The sequence below is a fragment of the Mesoplodon densirostris genome, chromosome 3, assembly GCF_025265405.1.
Source record: "Mesoplodon densirostris isolate mMesDen1 chromosome 3, mMesDen1 primary haplotype, whole genome shotgun sequence".
NCBI lineage: Eukaryota > Metazoa > Chordata > Mammalia > Artiodactyla > Ziphiidae > Mesoplodon > Mesoplodon densirostris.
This window is the reverse complement of record NC_082663.1, coordinates 129,502,827-129,521,031: the sequence shown is the minus strand read 5'-3', so window position 1 is coordinate 129,521,031 and position 18,205 is coordinate 129,502,827. Positions and strand designations below refer to the sequence as shown.

The following is an 18,205-nucleotide window of genomic DNA, read 5'->3' as shown; positions in this document are numbered from 1 at the left end:
GGGGTGGGGGGTGGAGAGAGCCGTCAGAACCACAGCCCCAAGGGACCACGGAGTATCAGTTGTGGACTCATAACAGTCATGTCAACAGTACGCAGTAACATTCACAGAGGGCTCGTCACATTCCTGATCCTGTGCTGACCTGGCGGCGCAAACCCCGCTCTGCCTGTCATCGTAACATACCAGCTAACACACATGCCGTGCTCACCAAAGCCAGGAACCAAGCTCATGCACTCTACATGAAGGGGTGCCGTAATCCTCACAGTGACCCCACGACGGAGGCATCACTGCCATTCCCATTATACAGACAAGGAGACTAGGCTCAGAAAAGCTAAGTAACTTCTCCAAAATCACACACAGGAAAGTCTAGCAGTGGAGAGCACGGATTCTGCCACCAGACTGCGTGGCCTTGGGCAAGTCAGGTAACCGCCCCACGCCTCGGTTTCCTCTGCTGTAAAACATGGCCAAGAATGGTAAATCCCTCAAGGGGTGATGGAGGAGGTTGAGCGCTGACTCTCGCAAAGTGCTTAGAACAGGGCCAGCGGCATCGCCCATTGCTCATTCCGTCCTCACATCAGCCTCAGGAGGAGGGTTCCTCTGTCATCCCCGCTTCACAGACGAGGACACCCAGGCTCTGAGGGCGGTGCTGCCCTGAGTTGCACTGTGGTCAGGACGAGCCACACCTCACAGCCAGATGGCTGACCCCTGAGCCCACACACCTGACCACCAGGCTCCCCTGCCTGGGGTTTCCAAGCTGGCTTTTGTCACAGTCCTTTCTTCAGGAGAAATCCTGGGCAGATGCCAACAGAGAAGAGATCAAAGAGGAGGTATCTTCTGGGAGTGCAGGAGCAGACACTCTGCCCACAGTGCTCCCAACCCCCATGTGCCCCCAGCACACCCAAGGCCACGCCCCAGAGGAGCCCAGCTCCCTGTGCCTCCCTCTCCTCCCAGGACCCGCTGCTGCCAGTTCTGGGAACCTACAGGCAGTACCCACAGCACCCCCTTTTCCTCTTCCCTAGACTCAGCCCCTGCTCCTTATCCCTCACCCTCCCAGCCACCTGCCTCTGGATACAGTACAATTTGTCCTTGTCCCTGTGCCAACTCCTTTTGGTCTTCTTGGCCTGACAAACTGCTCATCCTTCAAAACCCCATGCATCAGGACTTCCCTGGTGGCACAGTGGTTAAGAATCCACCTGCCAATGCAGGGGACACAGGTTTGAGCCCTGGTCCGGGAAGATCCCACATGCCGCGGAGCAACTAAGCCCGTGCACCACAACTACCAAGCCTGCGCTCTAGAGCCCGCATGCCACAACTACTGAAGCTCGAGCACCTAGAGCCTATGCTCTGCAACAAGAGAAGCCACGGCAATGAGAAGCCCGCGCATCACAATGCAGATTAGCCCCCACCCGCCGCAACTAGAGAAAGCTCACATGCAGCAATGAAGACCCAACGCAGCAAGGAAGGGAGGGAGGAAGGGAGGGAGGAAGGGAGGGAGGAAGGGAGGGAGGAAGGGAGGGAGGAAGAAAAAAAACATGCATCTACCCTCTTCTCTTCATTGGCCTCCCTGGGACATTAAAGCCTCAGCTGTAGCACTTCTCACCTTGGCTGGTGCACTATCTGTTCAGAGTCTCCCTCACCAGTCTGCACCTTCTCAAGGGCAAGTACTATGTCACTTCCACCTTGGATCCCTGGGCCAGCACAGGCTTGACACCCAGTGGGAGCAAACGCATATTGGATAAGTAACTGGATTTTTAAAAAGAAAGAAGAACAGACAGATCCCAAATACCTGGCACATGACAGCTTTTCATTACGGGTTTCATTTGTTTATCCCACAATTATTCACTAAGCCAGGCACTGTGTTAAGTAACAGGGATACAGTGAGAAAAACACATGGCTCCTGCCCTTGTGAACTGTAAAGGTGAGCAGAGAAGAGAGAGAGTAATCAAAATAGCAGAAATATACGTAAACGTCAATGTGACACATGTTACACAGAGGAGGTTCATAGTCCTAGAAGAGCAGATAACTGGGCATCGTCAGCTGGCTCAAGAGAGGCTTCCTGGAGAAAGGGACTGAGTAAGCATCAAGTAGGGGAGAGGCAGGAGCCAAGTTCAAAGAACAGCAAGTGCAAAGGCCCTGAGGTTGGAGAGAGCTCAGCACAGTCAAGGAATATCAAGAGGCCAGCAGAGTGATCAAGAGGGAGGAGAGGAGATGAGGCAGAAAGGTCAGCTGGGACCAGACCTGCGGGACCCTAGAGGCTTGAAGTGGCAGTGGGAAGCCATCAAAGACTCCATCAAAGGGTTCTGAACAGAGGGATGACAGGTTCCAATTTGCATGTTAAAAAGATCCATCTGGCCACTGTGTGAAGAATGAGTGGGGTGGGATGAATCAAGAGTGGACAAAGGGCAGCAAATGAGGTTGGAGAGGCAGGCAGAGTGGTACACAGGGCCACCCTGGAGAGCTCACCACATGAGCGCTGAACAAGGACACTCAGCTGAGGGCTGAGCCCTGGGCCTCAAGTAGAGTGACATCTGCCCAGGGTGCCTTTTAGTAATAACCTTCACACAGAAGTGCTTTTTTCTAATTCCCACGAAGGCTCTGCAGGGCCCTTGCCTTCGTAAACCGAGATAAGGGGCCTGCGTTTGACTCTCCACACACCAGGAGTACCTGCCAACTCCCACCCTGTCCTGAGCCAGCCTCTGGTGTTGACAGCCCCAAACTGAGACGCCCCTCCCCCAGCCCCCAGCTCCCCAAGACCACTAAGCCAGCACTGGGGACAAAGGCGGTGGGGGCCAGCGACATTTCAGGCCCTGTCCATCACCTGCTGTGGCCTGGGAGGCCACACTGGATCACAGGCACTGAGGGATCCCATTTCAAAACCCCGATTCTGAGCTGACTGCCAGGCGCTGGCAGCTCAGCCAGCTGCCCAGCTGGGAGGCATCAAGGAAGGGAGAAAGCCAAGTTGCCGACTGTCCACCCCAGTCTGCAGTGAAAGCAACCATCTGGGGAAGGGAATAGAGAGTAAGCCTAAGCATCGCAGAGACTGACCCCCACTGCGGGCCTCGGCCCGTGGGAGGGGAATCCCTCCTGTTCTTCAGCGCTGGGGACCCACGCAGGAGACACCAAATCTTCCAGTGGGGTCATCAGGCAGAGGAAGGAAGAGCCCTGATCAGGGAATGGGAGACCTAGTACAGACTTAGGTAGTAACTGGCTGCATGACCTTGGGAACCTTGGGGTCCCCAAGGTGCTACCTCTCAGGGCCTCACGTCCCACACCCGTAGGTCAGTTTGCTCCGACGCGCTCACCCGTGGTTGGCTTAGAGGGGCTGAGCGTGGAGGTCGAATCTTGGCTCTGACTTATTAGCTGTGTCGGTCTAGAGAGCCACATAACTTTTTGAGCCTTGATTCCTCACCTGAAAATAAAGTGCCCACTTCACAGGGTAGCTGTGAGAATTACATACGATAAGGCCTGCAAAGCAATGAGCTCAGGGTCTGGCATGTAGCAAGTGTGCAATCAAGCATCAGTGGCCCTTGTCAGGGCTCTACCAGGATGTGCTCAACCCCGGGGGCACCTGGAGCTGCAAGGCTGAGCCAGGAAATGGGGCTACTGATGAAGACCCGCTCCCACCCTCAGGGTCCTCAGGGGCAGATGCTGGCCAAGCCACAAGACAGATAAAGAGCTACCACAGCTGTGTGTGCTGAGGTGAGGTGACCCGGCGTGCCCGCGTCCATGTACTGTGTGGCTCTGGGTACCAGGCACGGTGCTAGTGCTTCCCATCCACTGTCCTATCTTCAACCTGGCACAGCGAGGTGGCGCTGTGATTGACCCCCACTTCACAGATGGGTTGACTATCCTGCCCAAGGTCACTCTGCCTCTAACTGACAGAACGAGTTGAACCAGAGTCTGGACTTTTCAGCCCCTGCTCTCCCACTGACCTGGGAATCCAGTGCCAGCGGGCATCGGAAAGTGAGTGTCTCCAGATCCCTGGAGTCCCAAGCCCGATGCACAGCATTGAAGCAGGCCTTGCAGAAGAGCAGAAGGATGCAGCTTGACCACCAGATGGCTCCCGTTAGAGCAGAAAGTCACAGGTCCCTGATCAAAACCAAGGAGGGGTCTTGTCTTACACAGCAGGGTAGGAAGAGCATGGAGACCTGGAATTGCCACTGACCCCACAGGGGGACTCTGAGCACCTCCCTGCCCCTCCTTGGGCCTCGTGTTCACCTTCTGTAGAGCAAGGAACTGGGGCCTGATAGGATCCAAGCTATGTTGTACCGACTGGGCCCAATGACCACAGCCCACTGCTTGGTCCCCACAGACTGTGGGAGCTCTGTGCACAGTTGTGGCCTCTGATGCAAATTCTACTAAATAGCATAAATGGTATTTGAAGTTCCTGGACTCATCCCACAGTGTAGGAATAAAGCCTCTGGAGCCAGACCACCTGGGTTCAAATCCTAGGTCTGTGCTTATTAGAGGTGTGAGTGTGGGCACATTGCTTCATCCCTCTTTGCCTCAGTTTCCTTCTCTCTTAAATCAGATGACATCCATCTGGCTTGGAGGATGGTTTATGAGGGTCAAATGTGTTCATTCACATAAAGCACGTAGGACGTGCGTGGCGCTGGGTGAGCACTCGGCAAGTGTCAGCCATTGTGATGTTTTTCAGGCCTGGGGCTCTGAATCAAACCTAATGAAGTTCATGGCAGGAAAGGGAACAGAGTCCAGGAGCAAAGGGAGACAGACAATGAAGCTGTCTGACGCTATGCCACTGCCCAGCCATAAACCGGGCCAGCGTTTCCCAGACAGTGAGCCATGAAATAAAGGGTTTTGTCATTAAGCCAGCTGGGGAACAAATCTCACCAGGTTGCTCTACTGCAGGACTTCTAAGGGCCTTCAATTTCTTGGCCCACAAAACCTGTTTTAGTGGCAGAGCAACCCGATCCATTAGTGCATGAAAGAACACAGCCGTGAGAAACCCTCAGCTAGACCAGGCTCCTCCCAGCACGGAGCACGGGTCCAGGGCAAGGCTGTGCCGCCAACGCCTGGGGACGAACGAGCAGCCATCGGTGGACACGGCCCACTTCTGACCCATCTCCTGCTCCTCTCCCCACTCACGCCAAGCAAGAGCCGGCCTTGGGACCCGTGTGTTTACCGCTCCCTCTGCCTGGAAGGCCCTTTGTACAGGGAGCCACGGGCTCCTCTCACTCCCTTCTGGTCACTTTATCAAAGATGACATCACTGGTAACGCATTCTATCAAAACCAGCACCAACTGCCCATATCCATCACCCACGTGCCCTTCCCCGCTTTCTTTTTTTTCTGTACTTATCACCACCTGTCACATGGTATGTTTATTTGTTCACTGTCTAGTCACCCACCCCACCCACTGCACTGAAATGTCCACAGCACCACAACTGGGACTTTGCATACTTCAATAACCACTGTGTCCCCAGTGCCTAGCGAAGGACCTGGAACATGTTAAGCACTCAATAAGTATTTGCTGAATGATGGAACAAACACCCCCGAGCACCCAACTACAGTCCCAACCACCCAACTTGCGCGTCAGAGTTCTCTGACCAGAGCCTCTGGATCCCCCATCCAGCTGTTCACAACCTCCTCCCCAAGGACAGCTTCTTCATGACACTTTCAGCAAGGACTGTGGTCCTAGCAGTTGCTCTGGGTACCCTGCGGAGCCCAGAACAGCTCACCTGTCTGCTGGGATTTCTTTCTCCTCTTTCTTCCAATGCAAAATGGCTCTGGTTCAAGAGGTACATAAACTCCACACCCCCTCCACAGCCAAGAGGAAAGGGCACAGGACACAGAGCCCCCAGCTGTCTAAGACTGGGTTCAGACCCTGGCTCTCCCACTTACTGGCTACATGACCTCCTGTGACCTAACTTAATCCTCCTGAGCCTTGGTTTGCCCATCTGCAAAACAGGGACATGCCTCATCCATTGGGAGGACTGCCATGAAAGGTTCTGAGGGACCCAGCAGAGCATATGCTCTCCTCCCTTGCACCCATCCCTGGGGCCTCCCTTAGGCACACGCCTGCTGTGTGCCGGGTCCCATGCGTGGAAGGCAATGCCCCTGTCGTGTGCTCTCAATGAAAGCTAATACTTAAAAAGTACCTACTAGACACCAGGCGCTCCAAGTGCCTTACCTACACTCACCCACTTACCTTTCGTGACAACCTAGGAGGAGGCGTTACCGTTAGACCCATTTTACAGGTGAGGAGAGTCAGACACCCAGTTAGCAAGTGTGGGGATAAGAATCCAACTCAGCTGGAGCTCTCCACAGCTCGGGGACCCGCTCCCCACGTACCTTGAAGAAGCCGATGATGCCCACGCCGTAGGCCACGCAATACTTGTCCAGCAGCTCCCGGTTCCAGGCATCCAGGTTGACGTACTTGAGGATGTTCTCATAGATGATGAGGGCGAAGCGGCCGCGGCCCTTGTCGGTGAGTGTGGGCATGTCACCCTTGCCCGGTGCAATCTCTGTGCGGTATTTGAAGCGGCTGGACTCCAGGATGGCCACCACCTCCTGGCCCAGCTGGGAGTAGAGGCTCTCCACGAACACCAGCACCAACGGGTCCGTGCGGGAAGGGGCGGCCACCTGTATGGGCTTGAGTGGCAGCAGGCGGCTGGGGGCCACGGGCGGCGGGTCCCCACAGTCAGGCTCGGGGGCGTCCACCGAGGGCTCCAGGCCCCGCTTCCAGCCATATAGGTAGTAGGCCGAGACAAAAACGCTGAACAGGCAGAAGGCGAACAGCAGGAAAAGTACAGCCTGCGGGGACATGTGCCGACACAGCCTGCGGAGGCGCGCCAGGGCAGGCATCCTGGCCCCCGAGACCTCGGCCACCGGGGGCCCGGCCACCCTGGCTGCCCCAAGGCCCCACGCAGGAGAAGACTCCCAAGTTGTCCACCGACCAACAAGTTCACAGAGACTCAGCGAGCAAGGCCCCAAGTGGGCAGTGGCAGTGGCAGTGGCAGTGGAGGATCCGGGCCCCGGCCCTTCCTCCCAGCCAGAGGTGCAGTCCGCGGCCGGTTGCGCTCCTTCCGTCCTCCACGCCCCTTTATGTCACCATGGCAAACCCCCACGTGGTCCTGTGCACAGCAGAAGTGCCCCAGGGCGTTAGGACCTCCTGGGGGGGCTGGACAGTGGGCTGAAGGATGCTGGGCATGCCTGGGGGTGCCGCATGCCGCTCTCTCGGTGGGGCCCCCGGGGCTAAGGCTGTGGAGAGAGGAGGAGAGTCAGAAGGTGGAATGTCAGAGTGTGGGCTCCGGGGGTCCACTGACTGTGGACCCACAGGTCCTGACCTCGCGGTGGGCCCAGATTCAATGACCGCTACCCAACCTGAGTTCATGATTTGGGGCAAGCTTATCAATTTCTCTGAGCCTCAGCCTCCCCATTTGTTGACAACAGTACCTGCCTCACAAGAGGCTGGGAGATTACATCCACTAATGTGTATAAATCACACTGGGCAGTACCTAGCAAATGATGTCTACAATGATAGTTGCTATTTATCATAATGATCAGTCCAAGACTAAACCAAGAAAACTCCAGAAGCAGGAAGGACAAAGTAAGACAATAAACACTTGCAAGGCCTAGGAGCTAGAGGTGGAATTCTAAATCACGACCCAACACCACGTTCTCACCATCTTCCCCTCACTTACCCACGTGCTTCCCCACCCATTTCTCTGAATGCACCCAGCAGCCCCATCTGACAGACGAAAAGACTAAGGCTCAGGCTAGGATTCAAACGCAGGGCTGTGAGGCATCAGCAGCTTGGCTGTGCTAGGAGCCCCTCTCAAACACCAGTGGTCTCATCTGGAAAGCACCACCCCTGCAGCATCGGGTTGGGGCCAAGGGATAAGTGAGTAAACCTGTCAGAGGAGCCCGGCATAAGCAACACTCAAGAAATCGCAGCTGTCAGTATCTGCCCCTTAATGCAACAGGCATCTCTCATCCTCAGGGTACCTGCCCACAGTGGCACAGGACAGCAGGCGACTGAACCCCCCAACGTGAGGATCCCAAGTGGCCCAACATCCTCACCCAAACAGCGCCCACCCATACCACGGCCTTCCAGTCTCCCTTTAACGTGAGTGGAGGCAGCTGCTGAAAGCTGGCAGAAGAGCTCCCCTGGAGATGGGAGATGGGGACAAGGACAGAAGGTGTGAGGGACTGGGCTGCTGCCAGGGAGGGAACGTGAGCCTCAGACCCAGAGTCGGGGTGGGGGGGAAGATCTTCAAAATCCCTCCCGGCCCAAGACTATATGGTGTGCTTAGCGTGGATACAGTATACCAGAGACCCTACAATTGTACTCCTAGGAACTTATCCTAGAGGGAGTAATTGCAGAAGTGTGTCAAGACTTCCCCACAAGAATACGAATCCCAGTACTGTTTATAACAGCAAAGGATGTTGTTTATAATAGCAAATGACCAACCACAGGGGATTGTCTTTAGCAATTATAATGCAAGCATGTGATGGAATCCCAGGCAGCCATTTATAATATGTTGAAGGAGGACATTTACTGACATAGAAATATAATCACCAGGACTTCCCTGGTGGTGCAGTGGTTAAGAATCCGCCTGCCAATGCAGGGGACATGGGTTCGAGCCCTGGTCCAGGAAGATCCCACATGCCACGCGGAGCAACTAAGCCCGTGCGCCACAGCTACTGAGCCCATGTGCCACAACTACTGAAGCCTGCATGCCTAGAGCCCACGCTCCGCACAAGAGAAGCCACTGCAACGAGAAGCCCACGCACCGCAAAGAAGAGTAGCCTCCGCTCACCGCAACCAGAGAAAGCCTGCACAGAGCAACGAAGACCCAATGCAGCCAAAAATTTAAAAAAAAAAAAAAGAAAGAAATATAATTACCATATATATTGCTAAAGTGGAAAACATTTATAAGACCGTATGCATGGTCATATTTTTGTGAAAAATTTTATGCATAAGCCAGAAACTGGTGCTAATCCAAAAAAATAAAACAAAAATGGTAACAATTATCTCTGATTTTTATTTGCCTTTGTTTCCTAAATTTTCTACAATAATCATTTATTATTTTTGTGAATATAAGAAAACAAATGTTTTTAAAAGATGTGCTCAGAAGCAAGAGGCAGGGGTGTGAAATGAGGACATGTCTTGGACATCGGGTCTGCTCCCAGTTCTGCCATAATGTGCTGTGTGACCCCAGGCACACCCTGCCCCTTTCTGGGCTTCTTGCCTGTTAGAGAGGGGCCTGGACCAGATGGTGTCTGGGGGCTCTTCCACCTCTGATATTCTACAATTCAGTCTCTACTATGTGCCAGCATCACAGGGAAGCTGGGGCAGCCAAGAAAACAAGCACCTACAATGCAGGGAGTGTGACAGGGGAAGGGAGGGTATTTGAGAGAACTGAGGGGCACTTAATCCCCCTGCAGGAGGAAGGGGGCGGACCACGGAAGGCTTCTTGGAGGACGTGGTAGCTGAACTGGCCAGAAGACCAAGTAAGGGTTGACCAGGGGTAGGAACAGTGAGGGACACATACACAGCTTGGAGATAAGGCAGCAGGCGGAGCTTTCCAGGGAGTCCCTGCAATTGCAGCTGAGAGCAGGGCCAGAAGGGTCAGGCTTCCTGGGTGGAGCCACAAGAGCTGAGGTGACTGGCCCTGCAATTATTCCCAAAGGGCACCCATGTCCCACTTCCCATTGATAAGGGCAGCCCTCTGCCCTGCAGCCACAGCGAGCCCCACCCCTTGGCCCGGGGCCAGGGCAGGAGCACCGTGTGTGGGAAGGCAGAGCTGCCTCGAAGGTGCCCTGCCTGCTGCCTGGGGGGACCTGCCAACTCGGGCCACCTAACCCCACATCCCCTGCAGGCCTGGGCACTGCGGTCTCTGGCCTTCGGTCTATTGCATTAACAGCCTTTCAACATGTGTGCTAATGACGACACAACCAGCAGTCTCAGGCATCTCGGGGTCACAGATCCCTGTGTGAATCTGACAACATTTCTCCATAAAGAATATGCACATATGGTAGAAAATGTTTTAACAATTTCAGAGTCCCCGTGTCCCCAACCCCATCCATGGACCTAAAGCCCTAGTTAGTAGAGCCTAAGGATTACATGGGGCAGACTAGAGCCAGGCAGCTTCGTTCAAACCCAAGCCCTACCACCCAGTAATTTTGTAATCTTGGGCAAGTTATTTAACTTCTCGGTGCCCCAGCTTCCTAATCTGTAAAATGCGAAAACCTGACATACTTCTCAAAGTTGTGAAAATTAAATGAGTGGATACATAGGAGGTGCCATGCCTGGCACACAGTGCTGAGCAAGGGTCAGCCCCTGTTTTCATGCACTCCTGTTGCCTATTTAACATACTCACAATGTGCGTAACACCTGAGCGCACAAAGCACCATCAAGTTCTGTGCTCTCTCTCTCAAGTCTCTAACAGCCCTTGAAATCCCAAATCCCCACTTTGAGAAGCCGTGTCTTGCCTGGGAGCTGGATGGATGAACAGAGGCCAGATAGAGGCCAGCAGGCTAGGGAGAAGGCCATGCAAAGACCAGGCCCGAGAGAGGGCAAAGGGAGAAAGAGAGTGGGCCAACTAGCCCCCGTCCCCAGAGAAGGCCGAATACCCTGGCGAAGTGCTGACCACCAGTGAGCTGGCAACGGGGGCCTCCAGCACTGGCCCCACTGCAACCCCTCAAAGGCCTGGCACCAGCCATTCAAGGCCCTCCACGCCCGCCTGAATTCCTGCACCCCTGTGGCTCAAGGGATGGTAAACTGGGGGTTTCTAACCCCTCTGCAGCCACCCAGGCCTCAAGGACAGCTGGCGGGCTGAGGCCTCAACACCTCCCTCCCGCCCTGGGCCTGCCTGGGCCTTGCCGACATCACCAGCCGTTTTCCTAAACTCCAGCCTCGCCCAACCAGTCACCAATCTTGGTCATGCATCTAAGCCTTTGCTAATGAAGTTCCCATTGCTTGGAATGCCTCCTCCTACCCCTTGGGACACTTACTCATCCTTCAAGACCCCAGTTTCAATGTCATCACCTCTCTGAAGTCATCTCCACCCACCACCCCGTTTCCCGCCCCCATGTCCCATTCCTTAGGCTCCCACCCCATCCCTAAGCTATAGCATGGAAGTTGAAAACCAGGACCCTCAAGCTAAAACAGGATGCAGCATTCTTGTTCCTTGACAGCATTTTTCTTTGAGATTAGCTATCAACATCTTAAAATCAGGAGATGTCAGATAAAAGTCAGAACTTCCGACTTCTTTAAAAAGAGTACATTTTAGGGACCTCCCTGGCAGTCCAGTGGTTAAGACTCCGAGCTTCCACTGCAGGGGCACGGGTTCCATCCCTGGTCGGGGAACAAAGCTCCCGCATGCAGCACAGCACGGCCAAAAAAAAAAAAACATAAAAGAATGAAATATAAAAAGAGCACATTTTGGTGACACGTGCCCACTGGCCACCATCAGCTGACGCTATAAAGCGCCGGCCTCAGATGGGTTAACACAGGCCCATAACCAACCTCCCTCTCTCATTTGGCTTCCTGCCCAGCCCCTGAGCACACCTGAGTGTGGGGTCCATGCAGAGCAGACTTGGGGCGTTTCTACACACGGCTCTGTGCCCTTGAACCTGCAGATCACGGGGCAGGACCAGGATATACTGACCTGTGCATGGGCAGGCCCTGCCTGGTACCTGGCACACAGAGGCCTTCCCCACATGCCTGGGTGCCCCAAAGGGCAGGGACAAGTCTGATTCATTGTGGAAGCTCCCATCACTTTTCCCAGCAATGGTCCTTACTGAATATTCAGGATATAAATGATGAGCAGCTGTTATTATTCTCAGTTTACAGATAAGGAGACTGAGGCCCAAGGTGAAGTGACTTTCAGTCCTCCATGAAGCCCAGGTGTTTCTATAATAAAAATAATAGCAATAATACCATTATAATTATCATCATTGTTATTTTTAACTGCATTTACCCTGAGCCAGGCACTGTGCTAAGCACTTTTACATACTTTATCTCAATTAATCCTTTCAACTAGTACTGTCATTATTCACATTTACAGTTGCAGAAAATAAGGCTCAGAGATGTTAAGTCACTTGCCCAAAACCATACAGCTAGTCAGTGACAGAGCTGAAATTTGAACCCAGACCCCATGAAATGGTGATGGATCCAGAGCCCACAGGGGAATCTTGGCAGGGACAGGGGAGAGCATGAGGGGGCCTCAGCTACCAAGGCCTCCAGCCCTCAGCCAGGCTTCCACTGTGCTCTCCCAGCCCTAGGCCTAGCTTTCCCTGCCAAGGTGCTGGGGATAATGAATGAGATGCTCTGGTTGTCATGGAGATGCCATGGCAACACTGCACTTTCGGGAAATACCACGGTAACTGTGGCCACTGCTCTGGAGTTGAAAGTCACTCACAACCCCACCCCTCACTCCAAAATGCTCTGGTGCCCCCACAATCCTCTCTAGGACCCAAAGGAAAAGGAGGCAGAGGTACAAGGGACTTCTCGGAGACCAAGCTGTCTAGAGAGCAGGACTGGGGAGGAGGTCCAGCTCTGCCATGGATAGACAGGTGGGCTCCAGGAATGAGACCAAGAGCTCCCCGTGCCTTTTATGGTAAAATGCACTTAACAACCCAACTCCCATGTACTTGCTGCCTAACACGTGCAGCAGGCCTCCTGTGAAGGGCCAAATGCATCATGCTGTTTCACCCCAACCGTCTGAGGGGCAGTGATGCAGTGGCTGCTAGAATCTCTGTTAAAGGCTCAGACTGGAGCCAGCTTGCATGGTCTTGAATCTCGCCTCCATTATTTACCAGCCTGTGACCTTTGTGCAAATCTCTCGACCTCTCTGAGTCTCCATTTCCCCAACTATAAAATAGGGTTTATACTACTTATCTATCTTGCAGGGCTGTTGCCAAGACTAAGAGAGATGATATGTGTAAAACTGCTCAGTGCCTGGCACATAGTGATACAGGCTAACAAAATGATTATCCATTTAATGGAGTTGGAAACTGAGGCTCAGGAAGGAACTGACCCAAGGCCACATATCAAATTGATAGTGGATCCAGAAAGAGGAAGAGATGTCAGGCTTGGGAGCACACTGCAAGTCGGGAACAAGCAAAGGATCCATTCCTTGTTCCCTCATTCTGTACCTGAGCACCGCCAGGTACCAAGCCTGGCACTGGGCACTGAAGATGCAGGCCTTCGGGCTCCAAGGTTTTATCTGGTGTGATGCTGCTGCCGGGTGAATGGTGCAGGTCCCCAGAGCCCCGCATGCTCACCCAGCCCATGCTCACCCTGCCTGGGTCACTCCTGACCATGCCCCCTACTCCCTCCCCTCTCACAGGCACACGAATGGACAGGCAAACTCACATGGTGCCGAGATGTTCAAATGGTGTCATCACAGGCATCTGGGTCACAGGCACGAGTATGGGGCGGGGAGCTGAGAGGAGTGCAGGGAGAGCCCCACAAGCAGGCTCAAAATTCTGTGAATGGGCACCAGGCCTAGGGGAGGAGGAGTGGCTGCCGGGCTGGGCACTGGTAGCCCCACATGCAGTCCCAGGGCCACTCCCCAGAGCTGACTTGGCCCCTCCCATCCTGTCACACCCCCAGCACAGTCACGCCACCACCCATTACCCAGCCATACCCCACAGCCACGCTGCTCCACCAGCTACCCCGCCCTAGCCTGCCCCACCCACCACGTACAGCAAAGAAAATCCTCCACATTTGCTTCCCAGCTGTGCAGGAGTTTCTCCAGCGCAATTACACCCTTGGGAGGCCGAGACCAGAAGCAAATCCCTTCCTCTGCTGTAATCTGCTGCACACCCCATCCCCCATAGCCCCGCAGTACCGCCCAGCTGGGGGCTAAGATGCCGCCCATCAGTCACCCCAGAGTCCATGGTTGCCACCAAGGGACTGTCAGAAGTCTGGTTCAAGGGTCTCAGGGTTACAGAGTATACAGTTCATCTTGTGGTGAGCACATGGGGACACTGAGGCCCAGAGAGAGAAAAGGACCCCCTCGGGGGGCGTTGCCAGGCCTGCCCCACCCCCACCTGCCTTGGCCCATTTTCTTACCCACTAAAACCCTGCACGTCCTCCTCCAAGGCCAGCCTCAGCCGAGAGCTGGACTCTGCCAGCTGTGGATTTCAGAAGTCCTAGATGAGCTCTCCTGCTCCATACCCCACCATGCAGTGCCGGATTTATGCTGCCAGATGTCGGCTGCAATTATAACTAGAACACTGGTCCCCAACTTCACCTAAAGCTTTCCAAGGCAGAAGCGGTCTCCCACCCACAGCAGGCACTTAAGAGCGAAGTGCCCTTGCCAATGACCTTTCCCTTTTTGAATGTGCTATGAGGAATCGCCAAGCTAAATGCATTAAAACATGAACTTCCATTTATTAGACATGATATGCCTGCACTACATGCTACTATTAATCCTTACGATAGCACCATGACCTACGTTCCCTTCATTTTACAGATGAGGAAACCAAGGCCCAGAGGGGGCCCGTGACTTGCCCAGCCACAGAGCTAACAAGCGGGTAACTGGGAATCTCAGCACAGAGGCGCCAGCTCATCATCCTTCAGCAACACACGCCCTCCATGTTCACCTAGGACAGCTGACAAGCCAGCGCCCACACACCCCATGCTCCACTCCCTTTGAAGACCACTTTCTGTTTTTATTTTCATGCATTTTACGTGTGTTTTAACATCAAAAGCAGCCTCTAACGATCCTTCTTGGAAGCAGACCCACAAATCACACATCAATTGACAAGCAAACAAAGCATAAAGCGCTGGTTCACTCCCAAGTTCTCAACCTGGGATTTGTTCTGGGTTCCCCGGAGGGGGATGCCCAATAAAAACCTCAAGAACTTATACCCGCCACTTGTTGAGAATCTGTGTTTCTTCCAACAGGCCCTGAGTTGAGAGTTTATCTTTGCACCAGCTCTGAAAAAAAGAGTTTACTGAGCAAACAAACAAGACAGCTGGGGGCAAGGGCGTTTGCAGAGTCAGGAACAAGACAGGTCCAGACCAGCTGCCCTCTGGTCCCACTGAAGCTCTAGGGCAGACCAAGGTGGGCAGGACCCTCACAAGGCAAGCTCTTCGTTAGCCTACGGAACTCCCCAAAATAGGACTCTCTCCACCCAACCCCCAAATCCATCTACGCAGTCAAATCCATTCCTAGCTATTTTTCTTAAGCTCAGATCACAGGCACTTGAAAAAAACAGAAAGATATTTCTTTGCAAATATCATAACCTCCCTCGCTGACAGCAGCCAGCACTGACTGAGCTCCTGGTAACTTGCCAGCCCCACACCAGCTTTCCCTGACTTATCACACCCAATCCTCACGCTTAGAGCTGGTGTCACCGATAGGTGCACTCACAGACAGGAAACCTAGGCTCAGAGAGGGTACGAAGCAACTGACTCAAGGTCACACAGCTGGGCAGGGGGAGAATTAGGACAACCCCAAGCCGGCCCACCTCGGAGCCCCTGCTTGTAACCTCCGGGCAGCTGCCCAGCATTCCACACCATTCCTGAACCAGGTCGGTGGCCCAGAACGTACCCAGAGACAGGCTTCCTGCAGGTAACCAGCCCCAGCTGCCTCAGTGCAGGCTGAACGGCTCCTCTGGCAATGGGAAAGCCTTCCTTCACGGGCAGACAGGGGCACCACAGATCCCCAGAGGCAGGACCTCAGCCAGAGGGTCTTCACCTTCCCCCGCCCCAGGGGCCTGTGTCATCCCCAGATAGGCAGAGACCGCACATGAGTAAGGGAGGCTGCCTCTATGCCCCAGGCAGAGGCCTCATGCTGAGGAATGGGAGAGAGAGGTGGTGAGGCTCAGAAGCAGGAGATCTCAGCTAAAAGGGCCAACTCAAAGGACAGCGGTGACTGGACAGCCTCACAGGTCTGCTGCACGCCAGGTACAAGCACTTCCCAATCGTGACCTCAGTTATTCGTCATCTTCTCTCAAAGAAGTACAAACAAGTTTACCATTATTCATTCCCCCGTCTGCCACCCTTGCAGAGGAGCCAGGAAATGCTGGTCAGCCCCAGCCCCTGCCCTCCCACTTGCCCACTCCAGGTTGCCGTATGATCCCTGACAGATTCTGAGAAACAGGTGTATGGGGGGTGGGGGAGCCCTCCATCTCTAGGATGCGGAAGCAAACTCCACGTGGGCCTGGAGTCCACATCAGCATTCCAGCGCTTCCACTGGCTCCCTCTGGGCAATACTCTTCCCTTCTCTGAGCCTGTTTCCTTACCTGGACAGCAAGGGGTAGAGAATAGATCAGAAGTTTGTGACCTCCTGGGGTTACAGAACCCTTTGAGAAGACTTCCCTAACCAGCGCAGTGGTTAAGAATCCGCCTGCCAATGCAGGGGATCCGGGTTCAAGCCCTGGTCCGGGAAGATCCCACATGCCGCGAAGCAAGTAAGCCCGTGCGCCAAAACTACTGAGCCTGCGCTCTAGAGCCCGTGAGCCACAACTACTGAAGTCCACGTGCCAAGAGTCCGTGCTCCGCAACAAGAGAAGCCACCGCAATGAGAAGCCTGCACACCACAACGAAGGGTAGCCCCCACTTGCCACAACTAAAGCCCATGCGCAGCAACGAAGACCCAACGCAAAAAAAAACAAAGAAATAAAAAATAAATAAAAAATTAAAAAAAAAGAACCCTTTGAGAGTATCATGAAGGCTGTTAGTGGACTCTCCCCAGACAGATGCCATACTCCATACAAATTCAGGGAGGTTGTGACCGCCCCCTCTCCAAAAGCCAAGTTAAGAACATGGAAACTCTGTAGCAGCCCCTCTGACTTAGACAAGCCATAGCCTCACCGTCAAGATAGGACTGAAGCCATGAATGTAACATCTGAGCCCCTGGGACCTCGTCATTCCAGCTCCCCCCATGGCCTTGCAGTAAATCTTTAACTCCCAGACCTGCTGGCTTCAGGTGGATTTGTGAACTTGCTGAGCTGTCAGGAGAAGCTCAAAGATAAGCTAAGCCCTTCCTTCCCACCCCTCAGCCATAGTCTCCTTTTCCATCAGGAATCTGCCAGGTCAGCCCTGGCCCATCTCCCTGGGGCAGTGCTGGGGGCTGGGACACTTGAGGAACCCACTTCTGGTCCTGAATGCAGACGGGACCCAGTGCCAGGCTTAGGGGCCGGCTCACCCTAACCCCTGCACCGCCTGGCCCCCTCCTGCGTTGGTTTGAACACGTACACACTGCGGGTACACACACATCAGACAGACCTGGGAGGACTGGACAGGAGGGAGGGGACACGGGGCTGTGGTCAGAGGGTATAGGGAGGCCGGGGAGAAAAGGACAGGACCCACCTGAGCTCCAGGCAGTAGCCGCTCAGCTCCACTCCACTTCGCGTCACCGCATCCTCTTAATGGCTCCACGCTCCTCACGTAACACAGTCACAACTAATCCCAGAACCAGGACAAATGGCATGACTCTCTACCCAATTCCCTCTCTGGGAGGGAGCGGGTGGCCCTAGGGCACCCTGAGCCACCAACCACGTTCCCAGAAGCCTCCAGGCCTCCCCATGTCCCTTGCCAGAGGCCACCATGTCCCTTGCCAGAGGCCACCGACCCCTACCTCCTGAACCTCAGGAAGAGGATGTCTTGTCTGACTCTGCCCCATGCCCAGGGGACTCCTCAGCAGGTAGGGATCCCGCTCGCTCACCCCTGCCCTGCCAGAGGTGCCTTCCATGGAAGAGGAGAAAGCATGTCCCTGACCCTGATGCCAATGGGCCCTAGGCTTCCTCTCAAGAAAGGTGGCAGCCAGGAGCAGCTGAGCCCTCACTGTCAGCAAGGGTAACTGGGCTCTGGCTGCAGCCCTGCCTGACTGCCTATGCGATCCAAGCAGGGCCCTTCCCCCCCCCCCAGACCTCAGTTTCCCCGCCGGTCCTGAGAAGAAGAGGAAGAAGGACTGATAGCTCCTATCAGGCCAGCAGGTGGTCAAAGCGCCTGTGATGGTGGCTTTTGGTCCCTGACCCAACCCCGCTCAGCGGCCAGGCCCTTCCATTGCCCTCCCTGCCCTGTCCCCTAACCCCCGCAAAGAAAGAAGGGTAACTGCCAGAGTGCGGAGGTGCTAGGGCTGAAGAGGGCCTTACAAAGCCCAGAGAGTAGAAGCAACTCGGCCGTGATCACACAGGCAGCTGGATGAGGGCCAGGCTAGCCTGGGTTTGCTCTTCAGCAGCAAACATGAAAGAGTGTCCACCTGCGAAGGTATTTGCCTTTTT

The 18,205-nt window shown here is 54.4% G+C and overlaps 1 protein-coding gene across 6 annotated transcripts in view; it reads right to left on the bottom strand.

Moving 5' to 3' along the window:
• Nucleotides 1-18,205, bottom strand: part of NDST1 (N-deacetylase and N-sulfotransferase 1) — a 73,910-nt gene that overhangs the window by 36,588 nt on the left and 19,117 nt on the right. For 4 of the 6 annotated variants that reach the window (XM_060093654.1, XM_060093652.1, XM_060093651.1 and 1 more), the window contains exon 2: nt 6,308-7,216. In XM_060093654.1, the coding sequence (XP_059949637.1) occupies nt 6,308-6,820 (513 nt within the window). In that variant the 5' untranslated portion in view covers nt 6,821-7,216. Of the gene's footprint in view, nt 1-6,307; nt 7,217-11,631; nt 11,654-13,340; nt 13,473-18,205 lie in introns of those variants that run through there. The other 2 variants (XM_060093653.1, XM_060093655.1) reach the window with 2 other exon arrangements.